General features: G+C 44.4%; 1 protein-coding gene and 1 long non-coding RNA gene across 3 annotated transcripts in view; one reads left to right on the top strand and one right to left on the bottom strand.

Annotated features, from left to right (window-relative positions):
• CRB1 (crumbs cell polarity complex component 1) overlaps positions 1 to 16,969 on the top strand; it is an 85,456-nt gene that overhangs the window by 13,669 nt on the left and 54,818 nt on the right. Inside the window, exons 2-5 of one of the 2 annotated variants that reach the window (XM_015869340.2) lie at positions 8,351 to 8,935; positions 14,443 to 14,638; positions 15,509 to 15,648; positions 15,983 to 16,162. In XM_015869340.2, coding sequence (XP_015724826.1) covers positions 8,351 to 8,935; positions 14,443 to 14,638; positions 15,509 to 15,648; positions 15,983 to 16,162 — 1,101 coding nt within the window. Of the gene's footprint in view, positions 1 to 8,223; positions 8,936 to 14,442; positions 14,639 to 15,508; positions 15,649 to 15,982; positions 16,163 to 16,969 lie in introns of those variants that run through there. The other variant, XM_032446233.1, reaches the window with a different exon arrangement.
• The window catches only part of LOC107317101, a 59,418-nt gene continuing 50,221 nt past the window's right edge, over positions 7,773 to 16,969 (bottom strand). Inside the window, exon 11 of the long non-coding RNA XR_004308177.1 lies at positions 7,773 to 16,595. This is a non-coding gene — a long non-coding RNA (uncharacterized LOC107317101). The remainder of the gene's footprint in view (positions 16,596 to 16,969) is intronic.

The following is a 16,969-nucleotide window of genomic DNA, read 5'->3' as shown; positions in this document are numbered from 1 at the left end:
CTTACAGTCATACCACGCTAAGAGTAAACTGAGAAGGACCTCTACAAACTGATGACCATAAGTCTGTGCCTGTCTGCCACAAGTGCCAGCAATTTTGTGGCTATATGTTCAAACAATCAGTAAAGTACAGGTCAGACAAAAACAGGGCAGAGGCAAAATTAGCCTACATAGTTATTAGCAGGAACAATATGCTTCCATTTATCCAGAGGTAAAATTCAGCTTGAAATGCAGTTCACTTAGTTAAGTGAACAAGATGACTTAACTAAGCATGTATGCAATTAAGAAATACAGCACAAAGGAGACGGCTCCACACAAACACAGCCACTTCTGAACTATACAGTCCATAGTCTGTATGGATGGTGATGGTCCAGCTGCCCTGGCAAGCTGAAGGACAAACATTTTAGTGCTTCCTTCCTATTTTGTTATGCTTATGAACTCCCTTGATTACTGATGGAATGATATTTGTTACCGTAGTCTACCATGGTCCAATCAATATCAATGTGTCTTGAAAAGACAACATAGTTGACCCTCTAATTAAGATATTTTATTCATTTTAAATGAGACACTGTTTTAGGAGCACAGTAACAGTGCCTTGTTCTGTTCAAGGCTGTCCATAAATAATAATCTCATTGATCAAAGGAAATGAATCCTAAGAGAAAATGGCTTTTGAGAATCCCCAGGTGCTGAGTACTGAGAATTACTTTCCAATCTTTTCTGCAGCCTCTCAGCACAGTACACAGTATGGTGCCCTTTGGGATCATTAAAGCAAGGCCTGTCATGGAGCTCTCTGCCAAAAATGCTCCTGCTGAGAGCAGATATCCAGTCACTAATATTTATCACGATTATTGCCATCAAATCTGTCTTGGTTCTTTTCCTGGGCAGCTCTTTTATTCTAAAACACACCACCACATTAGGCTTGTTTAAACAGTTTGCCTTTTATTCCTCCAGTGTGAGGAGCTTATTGCTTAGAGCTCCCCACAGTGGGCTCCTGGGCATGCCCTGGCACCTGGCAAAAACAACTTCTGTTTTTCCTTACCTTTACAATGTTGCATCTTGCAAAGGCTTTGGAGAAAGACGTCCCTAATTGCTGAGAGGATTTTCAGTTCCTCTCCTTGCTGCTGCTCTGGCTCATGCTGCTCCTATGCATGTAAGCCCAGAGCCCCAGCAGTCAGATTTCCAGACGGGAGTGTAAGCTTGGGGCCCAGCAGGCAACAAGTGGCAGAAAACATCTGTATATGCTGTGTCTGTTACAGTGTAGGAGTCAAGCCAGGAGAACTGTCCTCTCAGTAGCGTATCTGAAGCAGTGTGACATACACAGCCATGAACTCTGAGATAATATTAAGTGACTCAGCCAGGCTGGTGAGCGCTACTGCACAGAAACAAGCCAGAGCCAATGAGAGCAGAGGCCCTGACTGGCCTGGCAGTGGCACAAGCTCAGCGCACTTTGCTGTGAACACCATGACAGGGAGCAGTCCGTTCTGCTCTGCTCTGAAGTGAAAGGAAGAACAATGAGCTGCACAAATAGCCATGTGATAAAGCCAGCTCTTTACCTGTATGGGTTAGCAGATGTCAAACCAGGGACTCCAGTCCAGTAAGAATTCTAATTTTCCTTGCATCCTCCAAAGTCTCATGCATCTCTCTCTGCAGGAAAGCAGTTCCTGTTGTCCCTCAATCACAATACTAGTTTTATTTAATTTATATCACTTTTTTTTTTTTTTTAATAATTTAATTTATTTACAGTGCCTTGCTATCAGGTCCTTTTGAGACCTGGTTCATCATCATGAAAGAGTCCAGACAGAACTCTCTAGGACTGTAGGATGAACAGTGAGAGGGCGGTAGCTTTTAGAGAATGCTGGAACAACAGCCCTGCAGACTACACAGTGTGTCCATGTACAACTTTACCATTAATCAGCAATCAGTTCTTGAAATCAGAGAGGAAACCATGGCAGTCTGTAGACCTAAACTAACCTGAACTTTCATTTCACATTGCTCAGAGCCTTCTTAACATCTGTTTCTGAACCTAGTCTGGAATTGAAATATTCTTTCCTCATAGAAAGCCATGAAGCAAATCCTTCCTCTGTTACAAGTCAGAAGATTTTCAGGATGCCACAACATGTTCGCAGCCTGTTGCTCTTGCAGGCAAGAGAAGCTATCATGGTGCAGCACTCACAGTGGAGCTTCATCACTATGTGAAACTGTAGCATTCTCACCCACTGAAAGCCTCATTATAGCATCCTTCTATTGGGTCTGTGACTGAGTTTTACCTGTGAGAGGTCAATGAGGGCAGTTGGTGCAGATGATGACCACACTGCTGTCTTTCACCAATCTCATTCAGCATCAGAGCTCTGCAGAAGCACAGCAGGTGAAGCCTCTGGCTGCACCCTTTACACATGGGGTTGGACTCTATGATCTTTGGAGGTCCCTTCCAACACCTACAAATCTGTGATTCTGATCTGGCTCTAGCCTAATCAGCAGTACAGGAGCTGCCGCTTTCCCCATACAGCTTCTAAATCCCTGTTGGTGATTAAGAGAAAGGGAAGAAATCAGAGCCGATTTCATAACCAAAGGGTTATTCAGTAAATAATAGAAAGGGCAGGAACACGAACTCCTCCATGAAGTTCACCACTCTGAAAAAGACAGACCTACTTCCATGTGCTCTACATTGAAATCACAGTGCACTATATATCCAGCCAAACAATGCCCATCTGCCACAGGGCTGATTGTTTTCTTAAAGTCTGGCGAGACTGGAGAAGCAGCATCCTGATTTTGATACAAGAGTACTGTTACATTGTATGAAACAAATTGTGTGAGAAAAGGACTATGCACACAAGGAGCCCAGAGGGACAGGCACGCACTCCGGTGGCTGTGTCAGCAGTGCAATGCTACTCAAAAGTTGGAGCTGATTTTGCTGTTCTGCTGCATTTTGCTGGCTTCAGCAAAGTTTACTCCTCAGCTGTGTTAGTGAGAACCTACTGGAGGCAATCCCAGCATCTGCACACATCACTTCACAGCTTTGCACTTACAAACTTTAAAACATTTGCTTCCTTACAGACTTCAAAGTGGAGCACAGCAAGCCAGCTGGAGAAGGGAACAGATCAATGAAAGCCTTATGCGTTTTGTCATGGTTTTTGCCCCTGTTCTAGTGTATGTTAAAAAACATCATTTTCTAAATATGCATTTTGTTGCTGGAGGTTTGACTGTGCAGAAAGGATATGGTGCATCTGATATAATGTGCCTTGATGGCATCTCCTGGTTATCCAGATGCTATAAGACAAGTGCTTACAGAGACTGTGTTGAACCGGGAATAGTCAGCGTATGCCTATGTGATACACCTGACCACATCATCTTCCCCACCATTTACCACCAAATTATGTTTGACTAATGAGCTTATGCATGTCTTCTTGAAGCCAAAATTTAACCAGGATATAAAGAAATGAAAATTTAAGATTCTGAATTGGAAACTAACAAAGTGAATGTGAAAATGTTGCTTGCATGAAGAGAAATTATTGCTCTATGTCACAGATTGTTTTAACGCATTTCTAACACCAAGGGCCTGTAAACATATCTAACTTTGACTTGGAAAAAGAAATCACACCTGCATCACTGCTACAAACATTTGCAGTCGCTATTTAAAATCATAGCACCTGTATTTGTTAATGTACATCAAAATCACTGCTGTATGCATTTCTCATATTAAAAAAAGAAAAAAAGAAAAGAGGCAATGGAGTGGATAGAAGAACCAAATGGAAAGAAAATGCCTTCTTCTAATGGCTTTCAAAAGCAAACATGCAGGGATAGAACTTAAACCTGAAGTCAATTTTGTGGTGTGTGTTTTGCAGAGAAGCGTGACTACACTTCCTGCAGCCTCTCTGGGCTCTGTTGGTGTTTCCCTCCTTAGTTTGCTACGTGCTTGTTTCCAAGGTGTATGTTTTTGCCTTTCTTTTCAGGAAAGCTGTGAATGCAGGTGGTACCTCCCCAACTGCAAGCATTGCTCTCATTTTTCTCTGGGTTCACAAGATAAGTTTGGAAACATATGGCTTTGTATCCTGAGCCATATGCTGAGGATGTCCCCAGCTTTATTGAAGATCCCAAAGCACTGCAGGCAGGAAAGGCACTGAATGCATCCTTAGTACCTAGTTTAAATTGTTTTAGATTTTGAGCACACCTGATCATCTCTGGTTTTTTGCCTCTGAAGAAATAATAGAAAAGCTGTTCTGAAGCTGGCTGCTGGATTGCCTCCATCGTGTACTGCAGTTGTTCGCCACCTGTCCATTTGTCACCACGTGGCTGTGTGGAGGAATCCAGCTCTGTTTTATTAAGAATAAGTTTTGCTGCATGAATTAAACTAAAAGAGATTTTTATCACTTCCCCACAGCCTCAAATTGCACTCCCATCTATACTCTTCTCCAGATTTAGGAGATAAGGACACGCAGATACACTGTGAAACCATGAAAGAGGAATGTTATATTCAACAGAGTGTATAGAGTAGCGGAGACTGCACAGCAGCAATAAATTCAGTTTCTAATCAATGCTAACATCATTTAGGATAGAAGTAAAGAGTGGCTTTGAGAAGAAAGCATTTACCTAATTTTGGAGATGACTCCTTTGCCTGTTGCTAACAAGAGAGCTCACCAGCCACTGGGCTGCAGCCACCCCTCCCTTGCACTAGCTGGACAGTGTGCCAAGTGAGTGCCTTTGAGTGAGCACACCTGGCTGCAGCAGTACAGCCTGCTAGAACATACGTCAAACAGACAGGCAAGTCTGGGGTGGCACAACGAGAACAAGGGAAAATGACAGCAAATGATAGCATCCTTTGTTCCCGGGGAGCAGCACAAGTTGGCATGAGCTTGCAGAAATGATCAGCACGGAGACACTCATAATAACATGCAATAACGTGCTCTGTAATTTGAATCACAAATAGCTTCAATCTTAAAGTGCTTCCTGAGCAACGTTTTAAAATAGGCATAAGAATAATGACTGAACAGCATTACAACATGCAATGCTTCTCCTTCAGATATGTTATTAATTTACCTTTCTTGGGTTTTGGATACAAATGTATCTGAAAGCATTTTCAATATAAAATATTCTATTTCAATTAACTGCCCTTTTTCTTTTGTGCCTGTGTGTGGTGGTGGTTACTATGGTTATAACCATGATTCAAGATTTAATGCCTGAAAGTGGTTTCTATAACAACATGCTAGGCCATTTTGGACACACAGCTGAAGTTGGGGATTCAGGATTAACTCTTTATGACCATAGTGACAAGCTCCTGCTTGTTTATTACAGGTTTCCTCCTACTTTCCCAAGGTACATTTTCTCACTGAGCAGATGAAGCCATAATTTCAACCATGGATAGCACAGGGCAGGTCCTAGAGAGTGGCATTTCCATCCCCAGTAAAGTTTGACAAGGAGAGACAGCATCACACTATCTATAAGCTGCTCATTGCTTTCAATAATTAGGATGGCAGACAAGCATATTGGGAGATGGGCTGAATAGGGATGAAATAGTGTCAGTGCAATGCTTTGGAAGTTTGAGATTTCAGTTTGTAAATCAGAACTGTGTAGAAAAAAAATTGATCTATTCACAGTATTGACAGAAATGCTATTTTGAGGGCTAACGCTGCCACTTACCTGGCAATGCTTAATCCAGAATTATATGTTTTTATGTCTTTTTCTTCAACACTTGCTAAATACGGATCCCTGAAGACATCTCTGCTTTTCAGTCTACAATGAAGGTATCTGGACCCAATCTCTTACTCTTTAGATTATACAAATGCATTCACCTCTTCGTTAGTTCTTCAAGATTTAATATAAATGCAAATCCAGAACTTTCTAAGACTATCCTTGCAAGGAAGTTATTGTTGTTGTGATGAACTGTATCTTCCATGTTACAGTACACCATAGATAAATGGAGATATGCTGAGTTATACCAGAGCCAAGTGCTATTCCATGCAGAACTCAATGCTTTGAGATACATTTGAATATTTCTAGTTACATGCTATTTCAACACCATACTGAAGTTGCAGATCTTAATATTTCAATCAACAGATTAGTTTTAAAATCTCAAGGACAAATCTTAAACAAGAAAACAATACAGATATGCTAATTTCTAACTCCAGATGTAGAACTATCTGAGCCCTTCCTACCCTCATGTTATAATCAAAAGTTCTTTAAAAAAAAAAGTCTTCCTCAAAGCCCAAAGCACTGTAAAACTATTGCTGCTGCTGACTACGAGCATCAAGAAATTAGCATCTCCTCATAGTGTTTTTGTTTTCCTCAGAAAATTGACAGCCTCTCTTAAGAAGCTCAGAAAAATCTCCACCACGTATGTAAAAAAGGCCCTGAAGCTGTTAGTGCTGAGAGCTTCTGTACAGCTTAGAGTCCTCTCTTCAGGGAAGAAAAGGCACATTTGAAGAACAGCCTTGTGAATCACAAGGAACCCCCAAGCATGATGAGATGATTAGTGATGATTAGTAAAGTACAGGCATAACAGCATTGAAATGAACCCAAATTCATACCAATGTGATTGGTGGTGATTGAAATCTGATTTTAAATGACGCCGCTGATTAACGTGTTTCACCAACTTGTGGGAAGAGTCACCTACAGGAAGAACAAATCTTTGCTGAAAGACATGTCTATCAAATACAGCCTAATGGTGTGCAAGGTTTTGTTTGTGCACAACAAATGGCTGATTGCTAATCCAATTCGCAGAAAGGGGGAACTGACAATTTACTTTAGACTGCACCAATTTAAGCAAGCAGAATATTTTGAAAGGCACACAAGAAGGTGCTAGCTCTGATTCAAACAGAACCTAGAAAAACTCCCAGTCCTCAGGAAAGATTTGAGATCAGGCTCCTCAGTATCACTTGCTTAACTGAAAAGCACTGATTTCCTTGACAGGAGAGCAAGGAGATCCAGGCCAAACAGTTTCAGCTTCCTCAGAACTCCTGCCTCACTTATCTTACCTTTCCCACTAAATTAATTTTGCCCTAATACTCACCTCCATGCAGTTCCAGCATCACAAACCATTCTGTATTACACCATTGAGTCACTGCCCTGGGAGGTGTTCCAGAGACATTTAGGTGCTACACTAAGGGGCACGGCTTAGTGGGTGGCAGGTGGATGGACATGATAATCTTGGAGGTCTTTTCCAACCTCAGGGATTCTACAATTCTAAAAAAAATAGTAACAAAATAAAAGTAGACAAAATCGTGCTTTTAAAGTACAGATTGGTATATGAAGAATTGAGATTATATAATCCAGAGCATCACTAGCTTAAGTCAACTTATTCAAGAGGAAAAAAGGAAAACCTACCTTGTAAGAAACGCTGAGAAAGGCATTTAATAACTCCAGCACTTCTAGAATATGGAGAGTACTGACATGTTTCTGGCAGTACTGGCGATTTCCCAGTAGATGGCAAGCTTTACTGCAAGGAATTTTACTGCCAAACGCCTCAACAACGTAAAAAGGATTTAACCACAGTAAAATGCTTGGCACAAATTCCTCTAGTAATTAGATTAATGTATCAATGTTTATAAAGAGGCTGATAATTAACTCAAGTGTCAGTCAACTTAAATCCAAAGTGATCAGCATTTTGTTTCCATTTTTTTTCTGATGCAGCATACAAGTTTTAAGAAGGTCTGTCAGAACAAGTCACAGCCAAAGTAATCTTAATTGCATAAGAAAGAAAACGACTTTTCTGCCAAGGAGAGTCATCACACGAGGCCTTTCCTGATTAACCTCGTGCCGTTTTATTGAAAACCAAGCCTCCATCAAAACCACCAAAATATTTATTTCCTTTACAACCCCTTCTGCAAACGCAGTAGAAAATATTCTTTAATCATTTGCTCAGACTGAGTCAGACTTCACATCAGACACCATCACACCCTTCCACATCACATCACAGAGCATGGAGGTTTCTGTTTCCATATGCTTTCATCTTCTTCTGCTGTTTCCATGTAGCTCTCAGAAGCAGTAGGTTTCCAAATCCATCCTTCCACATCACTCCACAGCAGCGAGGAAACTGAGCATCCACAGGGGAGGCAGGGAGGTGCTATAAACAACTTTTTTCACATAGGTGGGAAAACAAGCGGAAAATAGATTCTCAGACTAAGAATCCAAGCTCCAAGGATTTTCTGAAGCACACATGTGATTCAATAATATGACTTTTGTTAGAAAATAGTAATAATCATAAATGTCCTGGTAAATTCCACACCACTCAGTTTGATAATTGCATGGCCTTTGATGATCACATCTACAAGATGCAGATTTGTGGTAAGATTTTCAGCTCTTTCTGGTTTAGTCCAAGTGCTGGGGCAGTCCTCAGGACCTTTTTTTGTTTCCTTCCTAGATTCACTTTCCATGAGAAATGATTCCAGGTGCCTGTCAAACTCCTGCCAAAAGAACTCTACATGCATTACTGATCATAAAGACGATATTTGCCGTTGTATGGACACGTCACTCGGCACTACAGAAGAACTCTGCAATAAAACCTCTGATCCTTGCTCCTCAAACCCTTGTCTTCAAAATGCTACCTGTTTAAGTTCTGCTGGAAACCTCAGTTTCACTTGCGAGTGCCCAGATGGGTACAATGGGACCACTTGTGAAATAGCCATCAGTAAGTGTGACACAAACCCCTGTGAGCACGGAGGCACGTGCCTTGATGGCCTGGCCAAGCCCACCTGCCTGTGTCGCACAGGATTCACAGGTACACGCTGCGAAATGGATGTTGATGAGTGCAGCTCAGGACCATGCCACAACGGAGCAGTGTGCAGGGATGGGATTGATGAATATTCCTGCTACTGTGTCCCAGGCTACCAAGGCAAGCACTGCGACCTGGAGGTGAATGAATGCATGTCAGACCCGTGCCTGAATGGGGCAACGTGCCTCAACCTTATAGGAAGGTATTACTGCATCTGTCCCCTTGGGTACACAGGTAAGCACTGTTTTAAACAACCTTTTCTCAGTGTTGCGGAGAACTACTATACTTCATGTTCTAAGAGCTACTCCTATACAAATGCATACAAGCGTTCAGTCATACCTATCTTACTACATGGCCTTCAGCCTCAGCACCTGCTGGTACATTGCATGCTACACCTTATCATAGTTGAGTAGTGATACTGCATAGAGAAATTTCACATTTTCCAAAAGCTACAGAGCACTCCAACAAACATCAAACTGTCACAGGTTAACTTGTGTTTTAACAGAAGCATTCTCAAAATACAAGTCCTTAGAGTGTTATACAGAGCTTTTCATCCACAGACAAAACTTACGCTTGACAGTGATAAAATTAGACTTAATTAGACTTGGTTGACTTGCTAATCACAACAAACAGTATTCTTAAACATAATTATTTGCTTTGCAGGAGCCTTTTCCTTTAAAACACTCTTCTTTCATTTTCCTCTGTTTTCTGAACAAACGTACCTTTTTCAGCAACTTCCAAAACATCCAATTCATGCTCTTTCTCTTCTAATGGATTTCCCTTATCCACCCTTGCTAACAGGCTTCTTTTTCCTCTTCTGTTTTACTGGACCTCAAGGCCAAATAGATTATTCTATCACTTTTCCTCAACATCAAGCCATTCTCAGAATGGCTACGCCTTTTTGTTTTCCTTCTGCTAAGTTTTCCTAAGCTATATGTCCTACTGATGTCATGTATTATAACTCAAAACTTCCCCTATTATTATTTTTCTCATTTAGTCTGCCTGAATCCACAGATAGATTTCTTTTCTTTTTGCCAGAGGAAAAGTTTCCAAAACTCATTTCAGGCTTCTTTTCTGGGAAGGAAAGCAGCAATATTGCAGTAGGTTCCAGGCATCCCAAAAAGCACACCTTCCCCCATAGAGGTACCCTCTGCTGACCACATCACATGATACAAAGAATTGCAGCAGGATGTTCTAGAAGAATGGACATTTGTCAAGAAGGAAGTTGCAAAGCCTAGAAAGAAAGATATGCAGGACTAGAAAAGGGTAAGAAAGTGAGGGAGTAGGATAAAAACGTCCTGCTGACAGAGCAAAATAGACATTTCACAGCCAAATTTTAGCTTTCCAAACAGAATCAGGAAAGTCAAAGTGCCACTATATCTGCCAAAGCCATCCCTCCCCCTGCCCATAAGTCACACACACTTTATGTAGTCTTAACCTTGACTAATTGTGTTGACTTTCTCACCCCTGCCCTACCAGAAACAGAGGATGCACGTGGAACTACAGTATCACGCATGTTACATAGAAGGAAAAGTGTGACCAGGTTTCCAAAACTGCTCGTTTGGGGATAAACTTCCATTTTATCTGGTCCCATTTTTAAGGTTTAGGTGTGATTTTTCTTGCCTGATTCCTCTACTGGAGAGCACAGAATCACTGCAGGGGGCTGTTCCCTTCAAATTTCAAAGATGAATTCATAGATAGGATAGCAAGAAAGAGCACACTGAATCATTAAAAAGCAAAACGGGGGTGTGTTTTAGCAATACATTGCCAACTATGTAAACAAAGAAAAAAAGAATCACACAGCAAAAGAAAGGGAGAAAGAACAGCTATTGCTTCAAGTGATTCAAATGAATAAGAAATAAGAGATGCGGTTTATAGCTCCATCCCCAAAATCCCCATGCAGGAAGGAAAGTCAGAGGTAAAAAGCAGCTTTCCAGCTCTGACGCAGCTCTTGTTGGAAGCCAGCCCTCAGTTAGCATCCCTCGTGAGCAGGGTGAATGTTGTTTGAAGGAAGCTTGTTACCTTCCTGCCACCCCGCTGCTACCAGCGGGTGTCTGAGCCCGGGCCAGGCAAGGGGAAAACTGCACAACCAGGGGAAAGCAAGAGGAAGGAGAAGCCTATTAACAATCAGCATGGCTACCCTGCAATGATTAGACTCAGCCCAGACCTCCTGTGGTATTCAGGAAACTGTATTTGTTTAACCTGCGCTGTCAGTGAGGCCTGGGCTTGGATTCGTAGACCAAGAACTCAGCTTGAGAGACAGAACCTACACCTTAGAGACAGAGGGAGAAAACATAATAAAATAATAAAAGCCCAGACAGAGAAGTGAAGATTTAGACCAAAATAAACTGCTGGAGGAAGCTGAGCCTGCTGGAGTCGCCCTGCTTTCATCACAAAATTCTGCAGGTTTCCAGTTGGATGCTGTTAGGCCAAAAACAAGTGGAGTTACTCCAAGTGCAGAGCACTCAGAACAAGCAGAATTAGGAGATTAGAGAGCCAAGGAAGGAAGAGATGTCTAAAACTCAAAGGAGAAGGAACTGCAGAGCTTTGCCACACGGCTCCGGCTCCGACGCTGCTCTCAGGAGCACAGAGATGAATCACCACTGCTCCATACAGGAGTGGCAGGCTGTTCCTTCAGCAGTAAAACAGCAGCTTTTAAAGGCTACTTAACCAAATGATTTATCAGAAGCATTCTTTTTTGTTGTTTTCTGCACCTTGCTGTGAGTTGTGCTAAATGCACAAGCCAGGGGGATTACTGGATGAAAGCCCAGAGGTGTCCCCACTGGTAATAAAAACCCTCATTTACTCTATTGGGGGATCTTGCCAACCATTAGTGTCCCGGCCTGACACCATGAATTACTGCGGGAAGTCATCCAGCCTCATCTCATTTCCCTAAGATGTTAAAAAGGTGATAGCTCCTGATATGGAGGAAGAGAATGCACAGTAAATTCTACAGCAGTAATGTTAACCAAATGCCTGAGTTACAGGCTGCAGTTGCTACTTGCTTCGAGGACTACGGCTGGTATTCTGTACAATTCCTATGCTGCAGCACTTCCTAAAATAGCTGAGAAATGTCACACATAATTCTTGCACAAATGGAAGAGGTTAGAACACACCAAGAGCCCGAGACTGGAAAATTTAGCATGAAATCTGCAGTTTCAATGATAATGTTCTACATGTGTGAAATTATTTACAAGACATGTGTCATGCAGCTGTTAAATAATGAAGCCCAATTGCCTCGTCGAAGTTTTGCTGGCTACCTTAATCAAATGCCTCCTTCCCTCCATTGGCCTAATTACACTTGCTTTAATTCACCCCAGCAGAGTCGGGCGATGGCGCCTGTTGGCTGCCCACAGCCGGGGATGCTAATTATCACACTGCACTCCGCCAAAGGAAGCCAGTCCTCTCAAACGCTTTGCTGTGAACTACCCAGGACATGTGACTGCTCCAAAAACCAGCCCAAGCCCAAGACAGCGGTATGCCTTTTGCACAGAGAAAGTGCTTCAGGGTCAGATGAGATAGGTACAATGGACTATATCCATTCCTCATGCAGTACCTCTTACTATGATGTAACTGAAGCAGAATGTACAATAAGAGGAAATCATTAACTGATGAATCCTAGTTCTCACTCAGTATTCTTAGCAGTAAACACACACCATGCAAGTATTTACGGCAGATGCACTGTATGCCTTAGGCACTAAAAGGAACACTGCCACAGCCTTTGGGCGCCCAGTTGTCAGGCTACCAGCATGGAACATCTATCCCACAAGCTGGTTGCTGGTACAGATTGTCACACTGCTATTCAAACCGGTGCCATGCCAAAAGAACATAGGAAAACTGCTAAGTGGCAAAAAATCTTGTTGAATCAAAGCACCACTACTGCTGTTCTTGTGCCTGCCTGTGTTCAGCCTTGTGCCAAAACATCACCTCGCCCCATAAAATCAAACATTTCCTTCCAACAGGGGATTCCTTCTATGAATTCTGCTGGAGGGAAGGCATGAGCTCTATGCTCTTTCAGATCTTTTAGATCTGGTGATTAGGAAAAATCAGGAAGGCTATCCAACACACCCCATCTGGGTGGTGGGACACAACCTCACTCCATACAGATAGAGGGATTCTAGGAGGCTCTCCCCTTCCCAGGGTGCCTGAGCTCCACACTACAGTGCAGGAAGGGAAGGGGGCCTGGATCCCCCCCTTCGGGCTGCACAGGGCCCACACATTCCTCTGTCCAACCCTGAGAACTGGAAGTAGGGGCCACACATCTTTCACCTTCACCTGCATTTACCTTTTATTGTCAAAGAAGAGCACAGCAGGACTCATCTGGAAAACAAGCCGTATAGGTAGTCTCCCAAGAAACCACAAGTTATAAACATCACTAAAATCCATCTTCCCAATCCCAAGCACCAGTGTGGTGAGGTACACATGGCACTGACACATCTCCCTAAGTCCTGGCCCCACGGAGTGGCTAAGGAGTGCCCGGCACTGCCCTCCTTTCCTGCCTGCTGGCACACGATGTTTGGCGCTCAGCATATTCATGACAGAACATGAGACTGAGGTGCAAATGCAGATCCAATCTTTTCATCTCTCTTCCTCGCAACTGAGAAAACCTGACAGCAGACTCGCTGCGGCTGGGAAGGAATCCCAGTTCGGGCGGCACATCACATCGGCTGGGCACATCAGGGAGGGAAGTTTTCTTCTGAGGCAGCATTGCCTAAGGCAGGTTGCTGGGCTGATAGATTAAAGACGTGAAGCACAAAACAGCGCTGAGCTCTCCTGTTAATCGCCACGGTCTGAAAGCTGGCCGGGCCGAGGCTCCGCTGAGCGGGGCTTGTTTTGTCACATGGCTCGCAGTGCTTGCCGTGAGCTGTTAACACGCTCTGGCAGATTTACGGTCACTAGGCACACTTCTGCAAACACATTGCTTACAATTACAGCGGATTCGCAGGGCAACGACTGCAGAGGGATCACTCACTATGTCTGGATGCGATGCACATTACCATAAATCCACACAGGATCACTGCGGTGCTCCCCATTGGCAGCCAAACCCCCGAGGCACAGGCTGGGGGCATTACCCATCTCATGCTTTATCTGTGACCTCAAGAAGTTTTAAGAATACATTCCCTAAGATTATGGTAACCGTGCCTCATAACTACCAGTATGATGAAAAAAAGTGCACATATTTTAATGAGAATTAAGTTTAAACGCAGTGAAAATAGTTACGAGCTAACAGCTTCCCGTTTGGTTTTGATATTTTAAGATATTTTCAGATATTTATCCATTCTATGGATGTTTATTTGTCTTTAGATGAGCATGCTATGTCCAGAGGGACTACATACACCAGAGATTAGAGAAATAATAGCAGCAATCAATATTTTCAGAAGAAACAAAAAGTTCCTAGTTAAATGTACTAATTTCAGAGCAGAACAGGAAAAGCAGCATCAGGAAAGAGTTAAATTCTTAATCACGTGTCCTACACAAAGATAACAGTAGCACGGTCCGAATGAGAGAAAATTTAACTTGTCCCTGTGTTAGAGTTAACATCAAAAGTTCTGCTCTTGCTATTTGCTCAGGTATTTGGTGAACTCTCCCAAGCCTCGCAAGAGAACAAAACCAAAACGCCGCACACTGCGGCACTTCCACTCGAAACATTGGAGCAAAGACCAACCAACCACACCCCGAAACAACAAAGCAACAACGGGAGCCTCTCGCTAACCCCGCATTCTCCCTCCTCTCCCCCCCAGGCGTCAACTGCGAGCTGGATGTGGACGAGTGCCAGTCCCGGCCGTGCCAGAACGGCGCCACCTGCCGCGACGCTCCGGCCGCCTTCTCCTGCTTGTGTCCGCCCGGCTTCCGCGGCGCCCTCTGCCAGACGGACGTGGACGAGTGCGCCAGCAGCCCCTGCCTGCACGGAGCGCAATGCACCGACCGGCCCGGGGGGTGAGCGTGGGGCAGAGCCGGACAGCGGGAGCGGGTGGGTCAAGGGGAGGAGACCGCGCAGCAAAAGTAATCACAGTAACCATAGTGATAGACTCCATTAGGAGACTGTCTGGTACTTATATACACAATACACAGCTCCCGATGCAAAACTACCTGCAGCCCATTCACAGAAGTGTAGTAAACGAAGATAATTCAGGGCAAGGAAGCTGCTCCACCTAACAGGACCAGCCCTGCCCAGAAGTCCAGCGCAGCCCAAGAGCTCTGGTGTGCATTTGTTCACTGGGATCAGCATGAGATTTTTTTAAAGCCTGAAAATGTATCAATATGAAAATCATTTTTTTTCTGATTCACATCATCATTACATTTTATATCTTCAATCCAAATGTCACCTGGACTGAGTCATCTCTTAAATTTAAGCACAACCCATACACAAGTAACACACTGCCCTGCCATACATTTTTGCTTACTTAAAAAGGGCACTGAAAAGCCTGTACTTGACTGCCAGACCCAGAGGCCAGTGTTTCTCTGGCACTCCCTCATGCCCAGCATGCATGTATTTACTCCAGATCTGAGATTTTGGTATTAAACACAGAAATTACCAAAGAAGTTTAGTCTTAACCATTACTCAGCAAGACCCCCCATGATTTCAGATGCACATTTTCTAGTATTTGTATATATTACCCAGTTTGTTCAGGTCTAAACACATAACAATGGCATTGCTAGCGAAAACAAGTGAATGATACTGTTAATATTGGAACTACGCAAGTAATTGACATTTCTATATTAAAACCTAAGAAAAGCACGTGAGCTCTGGGCATGTTTGGGAACAGAGCCTGGTCTCCTGCAGTGACTGCTTTTTCCTGTGCACAGGTACAGCTGCAACTGCACCGGCACTGGGTTCATGGGCCTGCACTGTGACACCGCTGTACCCCCGTGCTGGTCACATCCATGCTACAACAACGCCACATGTGAGGACAGTGCTGATGGATACATCTGTCACTGCTGGCCAGGTAAGCCCCAGGTTCTCCTGTAACACCACCTATCCCTCTGGGTTAGATAAATTCACCTTTTTTTTGCTGATACAATGAAAGCATGAAGCCACATGGCCTTAGAAGAGGTGCATGAGCGCACTGCTTGCTGGACTCTGTTTCTCACTGGAAGGCGGGGGGGGGAGTCCAGAGCAGTGGTACATTGGAACAGGCTGCCCAGGGAGGTGGTGGAGTCTCTGTCCCTGGAAGCGTTCAAGAACCGAGGAGAAGCAGCACTGATGGACGTGGTTAGCGACACGGCGGGGATGGGCTGGTGGTTGGATCAGTTCTTTTCCTTCTGTGCTCACCCTTGTAGGCTACACCGGCTCCCACTGCGAGACCGACATCAGCGAGTGCAGCAGCGCGCCGTGCGCCGCGGGCCGCTGCCTGGAGCGCTCCTGGGCCACCCGCTACGGCCACGAACCTGCGCTGCAGCCGCCCTTCCGACACGACAGCGCCGAGGGCTACGTGTGCGACTGCCCGCCGGGCATCCGCGGTGAGCGCTGCCAAACGGAGGGCCCCGGGGGATGGGCGGCTCGGGGATCCCTCTGGCGGCCGTTCAGTGGGGCTGTGGGACGGTAATTTGTAACCACGTCTGGGTTAAAGCGTAAACTTGTGTTTGCGACGCGAATTTAGAACTCACTATGCAGAGTTGCTGTGTTGGATGCGCGAAACACAAAGAAACAAGCAGTAACCAATGAACATTTTCATCGAGCGGCGATGCCCAGACCCAGTGTTCTCATGTTCTCATCCCTGCACTCTGCCCAACATCCTACAGAGGCGCACTGGGACCACAAGGAGCGCTTCTCCTTGGGAACATAACGCCCAGTTTGTTATAAATGCAGCCCGGTGCATGGGGCTATGCTAGAGCTGATATTAAAAATAAATGGCGTGTACAGCCATGATCCTAAGAAGAGAGAATCATAATCCTACAAAAAAAAAACAAAACAAAAAAAACTTGCTGAGGTCAGTGCCTAACATAGCTGTATTGTTCAGCACAGCCACTAACACGATGGCTTTGAGTTGTGCAACTCTGGGCCTAAAGTCTGGTCCTGCCACTCCGTGCCCTTACTCCGTGCAGAAAACATCCGTAGCTCGACTCACGGAACCAGGCTTCCCTTCCTCATTCACTGCCTGCGCAGTTCCCAGCCCCTGTGCTTCAACCCCGCTGGGTCGCTCGCTGATCGCTGCAGCTCAGCGGACCTGAGCACAACTCGCCCTCGGAAATCCCAACAGCTTTCCCTCCTGATTGGCAGCGGAGCTGTCGGCTCCGTTCCTCTCCTCCCCTTCCCCCCCCCCCCCC

The sequence above is a fragment of the Coturnix japonica genome, chromosome 8, assembly GCF_001577835.2.
Source record: "Coturnix japonica isolate 7356 chromosome 8, Coturnix japonica 2.1, whole genome shotgun sequence".
Taxonomy (NCBI): Eukaryota; Metazoa; Chordata; class Aves; order Galliformes; family Phasianidae; genus Coturnix; species Coturnix japonica.
Note: the sequence above shows the minus strand (reverse complement) of the source record. Positions and strands in the feature narration are given on the sequence as shown.